At 42.0% G+C, this 11540-nt stretch overlaps 1 protein-coding gene across 1 annotated transcript; it reads right to left on the bottom strand.

Moving 5' to 3' along the window:
- LOC118082734 (uncharacterized) lies at positions 1 to 11540 on the bottom strand. The gene is made up of 9 exons (XM_035110564.1): positions 11404 to 11540; positions 9886 to 10148; positions 9193 to 9408; positions 8272 to 8481; positions 6192 to 6346; positions 3931 to 4093; positions 2277 to 2480; positions 1920 to 2122; positions 1 to 1224 (listed from the first exon to the last, which is right to left on the bottom strand). Exons 1-9 carry the CDS (start codon positions 11538 to 11540, stop codon positions 1 to 3), a joined length of 2775 nt encoding a protein of 924 aa, XP_034966455.1.

The raw sequence follows: 11540 nt of genomic DNA, 5'->3' as shown, positions 1-11540 counted from the left end.
TCATTTCTGTTGTTGTGGTGCTTCTTCTTCTTCATCACCATCCTCGCTATCTAGGAAAGCCATTTGTCTTGTGAGGGAAGGGTGTTCTGTCAGATTTAGAGATCCTGAACTCTTGACATGGTTCAGCAGCTGCACTGGCCTCCAATCAGCTCTGCTCTCAGGATGCTCTCCTTTATCCTCAGGTTGGTCATCTGCAAAAGACACTCTGCGCTCTGTTTGTCTGGAAGATTCCAAAGTTTCTGCATCCGATATGGATAGCACTCGCCTTGGCCTCAAGTCAGTTAAGCTCCCAGTATGTACACCTTCAGCATCATAATATTCATCTGCAAAAACCACTCTGCGCTCTGCTTGTTTGAATGATCCCGAAGTCTCTGCATCTGATACTGGTATCTCCTGCATTGGCCTCATATCCGCTCTGCCCTCAAGATGCTCTCCTTCATCTTCAGGTTGGTCATCTGCGAAAGCCACTCTGCGCTCGGCTGGTTTTGTAGGTTCTGGAGTTTCTGCATCTGATATGGTTAGCACCTGCACTGGCCTCAAGTCAGTTACACTACCAAAGTGCACATGTTCGCCATCATAATGGTCATCGGCAAAAGCCACTTTGCGCTCTCCTTGCGTTATAGATCCTGACATTTCTGCATCTGATATGGGTAGCACCAGTATCGGCTTCAACTCTTTTGTGGTATCAGGTTTCTCTTCTTCTTCTTCTTCACCATCATATTCGTTGAGGAAAGCCACTACATCTTCTCTTTTATGGGGAATGCGTTCTGAGTGTTTTGCAGAATCAAAAGTTTCTGCATCTGACACGGTTAGTTCCTTTTTTGGCCTCAAATCAATTTCACTTATAAATTTCTCTTCTTCATCAACCTCAAATGTGTTTAGAAAATCCAACATGTCTTCTTTTTTGTAGGAAATGTATTCTGGATGTTTTATCAATCCACTTTCACTTTTAAATGATGTTTCTGGTGTGTTTAGCTCTTGCATTGGCATCAAATCTGTTTTTCTTTCAACCCGTTCTTGTGAGTCAATATCTAATGTCACAGCAGAAGATTTTGGTTCTGCTTTTGTCAAAGTCCCTGTCATACTTTTAAAAGATGTTGCTTCTGACTTCATTATGCTTTTTAATGATTTCACACTGAATGATTTAACACTAAATCTTTTTGAATGACAAGATTGAGTCTCATCAGCATCAAAAATTGTTTTTGTGTATGAGGAAGTTAGACTCTGAAAGAAAAGAAATACAGAAAAATTATTATAGGGACTTGATAGAATGAAGAATCTGATGCAAACAATATATGATCTTAAGAATTTTCTCTGACTTCATATACCCTGTCCCAAGGATCATCACTGTTCTTAGAAATTAAGAAAGCTACATCAAATTATATTGAAACCTAAACGTTTGCCTATTAAATAACACAATCCACAGAATCTTAATGATGACTCAAAGCTCTTCCCACAAGAAATTGATAACCAAAACAATTTCAAGAGCATATTCTCTGGGTCAAAACTGAATCCCAACAAAATGAGTCACTTTGGGCTAGTGGTTCTCTATTTTTCTATAAGCAATTTTTATTAAAAGTTTTCAACATAAGATACAATAAATGTCAAGCAAATCTAAAGAAGAGAAATGAGAAAGAGATCAGAAATTCCCTGTCAGACACCCATCTGACAATGACTATATTTCAGTGCCAAGTCAAAATCTGGCTTTTTTTACTCAGTAATCTGGGCCACAGTGAGGGTCATGCAGTGTTTTGCGTGCTTGTGTTGTTTGTTGGTGTTGAATAATATTAATTTTTGTAACACTTTTAAACTGCACAGCCAGGATCACCCACACTTTTGCCCTGTACAGATAGTACAAAATTCTGTGGCAAAGCCAGATTCTACTTGTATAGAAAAGAGTGTAGAATAATGGTATTTACCCCTAACGAAGGAGTGGGAGATTGCCAAGGAACTATGGTGTTTGTTATCACACATACAGAAGCATTAAGATAGTTTTTCGATGACTGTGTTGTTTCTCTTTGCAGCCATGGAATGAAAGCAAGGATGCTAGCTGCGGCAATATTGCAAATTCCAGTTACTACAAAACCAATGTTGTAGCTGCCGAGCAAGTCATACATTGCACCTGCAATGAAAAATATGCACCTTACTTTTCCAAACTTAATTTCTCAAAGAATAACTTCATTTCACTTTGCTAAATAACTGTAAGGTGGTGGTGGGGTGGTGGTGCTAGGAGCTAACCGCCTAATAAAATAACAGATTTGGATTGGTTGATTTACCTGCAAAGGGTGCACCAAAACAACTGCTTGCATTGACAACCATGAGAAATCCCCACGCAACTGGCATTTTCTCTGGCCCCATCAAATCAAACGTAAGGACAGGTAAGAGAACATAGTTTCCTGCATCAACAAATCCCAAAACAGAGCAAGCTGCTATTAGGGAGGGAAAGTTTGTACAGTGAGGAATGATAAAATATACCACACCTGGAAAACAAAACAAAAAAAACTACATTGTAGGATATTTTATTACAGACAAACATGCTTACCGATTCATTAAAACACATGACAATAACGTTACAGGCTTAAAAGTCCACTATCCAGCCCTTACGAAAGCTCAGTGTGCCTTACTCTACAAATTTCTGTTTCTTAAACAGCTTCCCATCTCTGAAGGTACCATGGAGTAAATCAGTGCTGAGACACTGGAGGTTTTTAAGCAGAGGTTGGATGGTCATCTGCAGTGGCGTAGCGAGCCGCCACGACACCCAGGGCGGCAAATTCCCATGCACCCGGGGGGGGCGTCGTCGCTACGTAACGACGCATGCGTGCTACTGGAGGGGCTCCCCTTGGGAGTCGCTGGGTGGGGTGCCGACTGTAACCCCCCCCATAGTGGAACCCAGGGTGGCCCGCCCCCTAGCTCCGCCCCTGGTCATCTGTCATGGATGCTTTAGTTGAGATTCCAGGATTGCAAGAGGTTGGACTAGAATCTCTACGATTCTATGATTGCTTAAACTCAGGAGAATTTCATAAGCAGATGGGCAGGGAATCAAAAGTCTATTGGGTTAACACTAGCCATTTTCTAAACTACACATTTGAATATCAGATTACCTCAACAACTGCACTGTTATTCCTAGGCTTTTTTTCAGAATACTTCCAAAATAAATAAATCCTATTGAGTGCTTTTTACTCTGTTTACTGGGCCGATGTTTTTTTTGGATAGGATACATAAACAATATCATTGGTTGATCCCTTAATGGGCGTATTTCAAATGGTGGTGGAACCCATATGATTCTTTTAACTGGTCACAAATGTTCTTAAAAAGTTGGGGGGAGACTACATTTGAATACACAAGGTATGTATACTTCAGCATTAATCCTAAAAACAAATACTAGATAGTTGTTGCTGATAATTATTTATTTATTGAGCCATTAAAGGGCAAGTATCCAATGAAAAATGAACAGTCTAATGCTTGTCCTAGATATATAGAGGCCCTATAATTCTTATGATCAGCCTAGTGTGTTGTTTGGGATGACTTTTCCATCTACATGCCGATAATTAAGAAGAAATGGAATATCCATTCCACTGAGCCCACCCCTAAGTAGCTGACCTCCTCCCCCCATAAGACACTTGGCAGAGAAAAGAGAATGGAGTGGGTCGCATTTTCAACTTTTTACAAAAAGGCTTTGCACACCCTGACCAGAGAGAGAAAACACATATGCAACATGCCATCCAGCTGTGGAGACACAGGTAGAGTTCTGATTACACATGCATGGCTGAATCAAGTAGTAGAACTTCATTTATTTCAGTCACAGTCTTAATCGGCAATTGTGCTCACCAACCTATATCCATGGAAGTAGTTTTTCTAATATTGACTACTGTCTTGAAAGCTTTGCACTATTCAAACAAAATCAAATAAATACTTATGCAGAATACTTACCAACGGACAATATGGACACTTGGTTAAGATACAGCCGGTCGATTCGTTCAATATCACAGAGTTTTCCAAATATAAGAGAGCTAACCATGCTGCTCACTCCAATTGCTACCATAAGGTAGGATGCTTTCTCCAGTGGAATGCCCAGGTCACCAGCAAGTTTAATCTGCAAAATGAGGCCAATGAGTTTATATTCACCTCTGTATGCATTTGTCAAAAATACAATGTATATTTAGGCAACTGAGTGCTGATTACAACTGAGCAATCCAGGTAATTAAGTGTTACAGTGGTTCCTTGTGTAAGTCAGAGTGTTTGAACGCACACTGCTGGGAGTCATCAAAACATACATTAATGCAACTAACTGAGAATCTGCCAGGAAGCATCAAACCTCCTACTTCTTCTTCTCCTCCTTGCGCTCTCCCTCTTCAGTAGAGTATATGAACAGCTGCAATGACATCATTGATTTGTCATCATAAAGGGATGTGATCATTTGCATCTGACAGGTTCTTCATATAAAATAATCTTTAAGCCTTTCTGCAGAGTAATTAAACAACGAAGGAAGGTGCAAATGGTCTCAAAAGGAACTGCTAAGATACCCTTTTCTCATGCTTATTTATCTATTGCATTGATATCTCTTCTTCTCAAGGAACCAAAGGTGGAGTACATGGCACTCCTCTTCCTCATTTATTCCCCTACCTATGAGGTAGGTTAGGGTGAGAGGCAGTGACTGCCGCCCCAAGGTCACCCAGCGTGCTTCTTGGCCAGGTGGGGATTTGTACCCTGGTGTAAGGGACTGGGCCGAGGAGGAGGAACGGTGGAGACCGCCTCCGCATCCTGACCCTTCCAGGGAGGAGGAGGAAGTGGAAGACAGTATAGATTTACAACAGGGGTTTGTGGGAGGTGGCAGCTCAGAGGCAGATGAGGGGAAAAGCTGGGAAATCATGGGAGAGCCAGAGCAACACCTGGCTGACATGTTGTCATTAGAAAGCATTCCAGACCCTCCATCTCCCAGAACCCAGTGAGCCTTAAAAGTAGGAGAGCAAAGAGCTTGAAGACAGAGCACATGTAGCAGCACCCACAGAAGAGAATGACGAATGAGGAAGTAGGAGAGATGGGGGTGTGGAGATTCCCTTGGGACAACACCTGGTCTCTAGCTGTTAGTCTGACACCCCGATTGCTACACTACCCTGTTCTTGTTAGGTGAGTCTGCCCTGCCCCCCCCAATGATTTATTTGAAGTCTATTTACACCCTACACCTTCAGCACTGTAGTATTCCCAGGCCAGCGTAAAAGTTAAAATCATAGAGTTGGAAGAGACCACAAGGGCCATCCAGTCCAACCCCCTGCCAAGCAGGAAACACCATCAAAGCATTCCTGACAGATGGCTGTCAAGCCTCTGCTTAAAGACCTCCAAAGAAGGAGACTCCTCTGCTTAAAGACCTCCAAAGAAGGAGTTGAATGTAAAAATAAGCAACAACAAAATCTGTGCCTATAAAGTGTCATCAGATATATACGGTCCCTTGGTAATTATAGCAGATCAACCTTTGCCAGCCTTCCCCAGGGTTATTTAAGATGAAAACAATAAAATATTATCCTTTTTGGTGCACTGATATAAGATCACAAATATCTCCTATTCTCAAAATGAAGACAACCAAGGACTTCACTTTTTTGTACCAGCTTTGTGCAAGTCACTTTTTCTCAGCCACCACTGACCATCTGTAAAATGTGGATGGAGAGCACAGTTGTCGTAAAAGCACAAACTACAATGACAATAAATTGCATATCTGGCATATAAATAGGTTACATATTACCACAATACAGCTGTACCTTGGAAGTCGAATGGAATCTGTTCCAGAAGTCTGTTTGACTTCCAAAGCGCAGCTTCTGATTGGCTGCAGGAAGTTCCTGCAGGCAAGCAGAATCCATAGAAGCCCCTTTGGATGTTCGGCTTCCCAAAGAACGTTCAAAAATGGGAAGATTCACTTCCGGTTTTTGATCGTTCAGGAGCCGAAACATACGAGTTCCGGGGCGTTCGAGAACCGAGGTATGACTGTACTTGCTAACACTTTTTAAATTGCCCAAACACTGACTGGGTTTCCCCCCCCCCAGGAAGATACTTATTTAGAAGAATTTTATTATGAAACATTTGATTCTATGTTGAATGTTGTTGCATTGTAATTATATAGAAAATTACATATAAAATACTGCAGAAAAGAAGTATACTGAGGATTTCGCATGGAAACAAATGTACAAACTAGTTCTTACCATATGCACAAATGGTATGAAGAATCCAAATTTGGCTAATCCAAGAGAACACACCCAAACCTCAAAGATACGATCTTTCCACAAACTTAAATCAACAATAAAACCTCTTAGTGGGGATGTCTTAAACTTTTCGACTACACTTGGATGAGCTCTATCTTTAAAAAAAAAAATACAATTGAAACCAACTATTATTTGCATAATAATATTTACAAAATACCATGGCTAATAAGGATGGGGGCCCACCATCAAGAAGCAGTAAAGATGAGAAGACCCGTTTTAAACCCTGATCACATATATGAGGTTTCAAACACATACAGCCAGTGCACAAAGATCTAATTTGTATTTTTGCTTTAAGTACATAGAGACATAGGAAAATGCCTTTTGCTTAAAAAAACAAAAGGTAAAAGTGATTCCTAACTTGTCTGCTATGTCTGCATAAGTGGTACTCTGACCTCGCCCTTAAATTTAGGAAGCTTGCTACATTAGAATTAAAATGCTCATATCTCACTAAAATTTCACAAAACAAGATGGAAATCTTCTCTTTCCCCCCATTGGCACCAAACCCTTTATCAACTGAATCCTGGGGAAAGAGGGGGGGTCAGTTGTGGGATACTGGCCTAGTTTCAGCCACTGCATGACCTGGGAGTCCTGATCAGGCTACTCTACTCAGCCCCTTGAGTACAATTTTTTTTTCAGCCAGAACTTGGCAGAACTCAGTTCTGACACCTCTCAGGTGGGTGCCATTGTCATTCGAAGAGAATGAGGGAGGTGTTCACGGTGAGTTCCGGCACCTCTTTTTCTAGAATAATAGCCCTGTCCTTGAAGTTAACCGAAGACAAATTTCTCATGTATATTTCAAGGTCCTGTTCCCCACTCTGTAATGTCTAGACTAGTTCAACTGACTCCATGACCTAATGCCATTATAATGGGCATTCCCTGCTCCATTTCACATCACTGATGGCTGGCAAGGATCTAGTTACAGGTAGGTAGCCGTGTTGGTCTGAGTCGAAGCAAAATAAAAAAATTCCTTCAGTAGCACCTTAAAGACCAACTAAGTTTATATTTTGGTATGAGCTTTCGTGTGCATGCACACTTCACACATTGTAATGGTATCAGGGTGTGGAAGAAATTAGAATTTGTTAGATATCTAATCAGATATTGTTGGTGGGGGAAGAGGGACTTAACGTGTGCACATCCTTTTCAGCTGCAGCCCTGTACTTTAGTTCTAACTCAGCAATTACTTCTGCATCTTACAGGTGATTCTGAGCCAATGCAACTTATGCATTCTTAACATGAAAATACGAAAGGAGCCATGGGAAGTCGTTTGCAAGGTGGGGTGATCAGGTAAGATACAAGACTGAACAGTGAAATGCAAGAAGCAATTTCAGCATGTGCAGCTTTCCTTACTCTTCATTCAGGAGTGGCAAACTATACTTTCCAAAATCTCATTTTCTTCTGTGGGGAACCTTTGGCCCTCCAGATGTTGCTGAACTACAACTCCCATCACTCCTGACCAGTTGCCATGTTTGCAGAGGCTCTTGGAAGTCGTAGTCCAGAAACATCTAGAGAGGCAAAGCTTCCCCACACCTGCTTTAAACATTTCAAGTCTGTCTGGACATTAAGATCTGCCTTGGAAGACCTTGCTTGCAAGCCCACCAGTAAGACTGATTCAGCTGCCGGGCAAAAGAGACAAAATATTTTCTGTGATGACTGCCGGATTATAACTCCCTCCTCACAGAGGTATGGATGACCCTGACTTCAAATTTTTAAGCAGGGTTTCAAAACCTATTTATTTAGGACCACCTTTTCTTAACTATGGCCATCCTTCAAAGCAGGGCTGGGGAACCTTTGGATCTCCAGCTGTTGCTGGACTCCGATTCCCATCAGCCCCACCCAGCACAGCTAATGGTTAGTGACTATGGGAGTTGTAGTCCAGCAACAACTGGAGGGCCATAGGCTCATTGTTCCTGTCTTCCTGACACATCTAGTTGGCCTGTTGCAAATGAAAACATATCTGCAACAGGAATATAACAAGGCAAGAAGAAGAAAAACTAACTAAGACGATCAAAACATTACATACGTTTTTGAAGGGGTTTATATGCAAATCCCGCAATGATGCATATTGTTAGAATTACACTGTATACACGTAGACTACGTCTCCATCCAAGTTTCTGAATTAAGTACTCGTGAAGTTTATTCTGCACAAAAGTTCCTGCGCACCCTCCTGCCATCACCATTCCAGTTGCAAATGAGCGCCTTTTAGTAAAGTAAAGGCTGACCATTATCAGGCCTACAAAAAAACAAATGGCAAAAGTTACTAAGGTTTTCCTGCCCCATCAAAGTCTATGCAAAACAAGGTTTGGTAAGAGAGTGTCCTGCATGACTGAAAGTAAAAGTGCAGCTACAATTTTGTCAGGACCGCCATGTCTGCAGGGGGGAGCCACCTAGTGGATGCGATGTGTCATGCCTTTTCTTTTAGTTAAGAAATATCAGTGTGGAACAGTGGTTAAACAAGAGGCCATCAACTCTCTGGAGCCCATGAGCATATTTAGAAACTTGAGGAAATGCCATAGGAGGCCATTCCCCATATCCACACATGCACCCCTGACAGCAACACCTACACCCCATATGACAGTGTGGTGCAGTGGGTAGATGAAGGGTCACAACCCACAAGCATTTGGGGTCTATGGGCACCTTCAGAAACCTGAAGAACTGTCATGGAGGACACCCCCCACCCACTGCAGTGCAAACCCCTCACACTCTTCACACCTCAACCCCATAACACTCCACCCTGCTGTGACCTCCACATCACAGTGCCCGACACTGAAGCTCACACCCTGCACACACCACCCCTTCCACACACAGGAGATTGCACACCTAAACAGATATATATGCTTCAAATAAATAAATGGTAGCAAACTTTTCAGAAGACAGAACGAATGCAACTGGCTATTTTATTGTGATCCATGTTGCTTGACTGATTTTTTTTTTTAAGTGTTACCTGGGGTGCTGCCCAGGCTTGATCCTACGCCAACAATGATTCCTTGAGTGAAAAATAGTAAGCGCAAATCATAGGAATAAGATGAACATGTTAGACCAAACATGACAACCATTGCTCCAATTATTGCCACTTTGATGGCTCCATATTTCACCAGAAGTTTTCCAGATACAGGACCAAATATCATAATGAAAGCATAGCTGATGGATCCGATCCAGGCTAAAAAAAAGACAAACAGCTGTAATTAAATGAAGGAAAATGCACACATGCCACGTACAATATACATAGGAAAAGTGATTGCCATATGCTTCACAGGTATGAAATACTATAACCCTTGAGGTCTATGAAAATACGGCAACATATACAAGCCACATTGTTTTGTTATTTCAACACATCAACAAGATGCAACAGGAAATATTAACTCCCTCTTTATTTTTTGTATTAACCCTTAAGGTTGTAGTCAATGTAGCGCTAAGGTAAATGTTCTGTCAGCACAAAGATTTATCCTTGCGCAACGCAACATCCCACTTCCCCCCGCACACCCACTAGAGTAGACCTTTTGAAATCCACAGGCCTAGCTTAGTTAATGTTTGCTCATTTCAGTGGGTCTACTCTGAGTAAAACTTAGTTGAACACCATCCATTATATCAAAGTCATACTTAATCCAACTGTAATTAACATGTGACGATGACCTACCTATCCGTGAGTTGCTTGCCTTGAAGGTTGTAAGAAGGGGCATCATATAAACGCCAAAAGCACTGTGAAAGCCACTGATAAACAAAGAATGGGTCGCTGCTGCCAACACCACAACCCAGCCCCAACCCCCGTCAGGAGGGGGGTATAAAAAAGAAGCATCTGCATTGATCTCAGCCAGAGTTCTCTGTCGCCTCAAGCCATGTCTAACGAACAGTACCATAGACTGAAGTCTCCGCAGTATGCTCATGATGGAAAACAGAGATCTGTAATGGGGAGGGGGGTGGAATGGATGTCTGTTAGCCTGCAAAACATGGAAAGGGTCCTTAATATATAGATTATATAATCTAAAAATCTCATTATTGGTGCACCAAGACCTGCTCTGCAAACGAAGTTGAACCGGTTATAATCCACAGAAGAATTCGCTGATTATTAATTTTATAAAAACCAGCAAGTAACTCTGTTGATCATGTTGATTTTTTTAAAAAAATACAGAAAATTAAGGGAATCTTTGAGTACACACTTCTAATTTGCTGCAAGATGCATCTTTCCACTTAATTTGGTGCATGCACTGTTTTTTAACATGATAAAATCCACCTCTGGGGCTTTTTGGGTTGTGGGAAGGTAAACAATGAGGTGAGGTTTTTAATTGAGCATATAAGTATTATTTCCTGTTTAATTTCTGCATTGCCCCTTCCTCTTATGAGCATAATAATAATAATAATAATAATAATAATAATAAATCCCTCAACTGTTTAAATAATATGAGGAACGTTTAAATAATATGAGGAACGTTAAGGCTTTATGTTCACCATACTGTTCCCAATTAACACTACTGGACTATAACTCCAGTCATCCCAGGCCATTTGGCCATGCTGGTGCGGGCTGCAATCCAGTAATGTCTGGAAAGCCACAGGTTGCACATTCGATTCCTCAGATTGTTCTTCCCGCTATCGACCTATTTACACTCTCCTGACCAACACCTTCTACGGAGGGAGCTAAACGGGAGCGGGCACCGCACCGCAATTTCGCGAAAGGTGGGAGGTTAGCTGGGGTGTCATCGAACATTCGGACCTTTCCGTTCTAGTCCACTGTTAGCATCCCAGCAGCCGAAGGTGGCCTAGGCCCCGCCCCCATTCCAAAGCGGGGGCGGGGACAATGGGAATGTGGCCGAACACACACACACACAGAGAGAGAGAGAGAGAGAGAGAGAGAGAGAGAGAGAGAGAGAGAGAGAGAGAGAGAGAGAGAGAGAGAGAGAGAGACGGGGGGCGGGGCTGCTTTCTAGGTTGCCACAGAGATAGAAAGATGAGAAGCACACTTCCACTTTAAGGTTCCAACGCTCGAGGCTTTTGTCAACCGCGTTGAAGTTTTATTGCCATCAAGTGGCACATAAATCTTGCGAAATAAGTAAAGGAGGCCAGTGCGTCGTCAAGGGAAGTATATTATAAAGCGCGCCTTCCTTCAATGCAGCGCTACTTCTTGGGGTTTTTGAGACCACTTAAATGATATTATTATTACCCTTGGCGCAACTTGAAGAGCGTTTTATAAGGTTCTGGTTTTTCTTTCTGCTGGAAATTCAACACAGTCCTGGCAGAAAGTAACGAGTGCTGTATGTATTTGCGGGGGATTTGTGCTCCTTCGGGTGTTGCTAGCAT

This window comes from Zootoca vivipara, chromosome 3 (genome assembly GCF_963506605.1).
Source record: "Zootoca vivipara chromosome 3, rZooViv1.1, whole genome shotgun sequence".
In the NCBI taxonomy this organism is placed as follows: domain Eukaryota; kingdom Metazoa; phylum Chordata; class Lepidosauria; order Squamata; family Lacertidae; genus Zootoca; species Zootoca vivipara.
The sequence above is the reverse complement of the archived record's forward strand: the minus strand, read 5'-3'. Positions and strand labels throughout refer to the sequence as shown.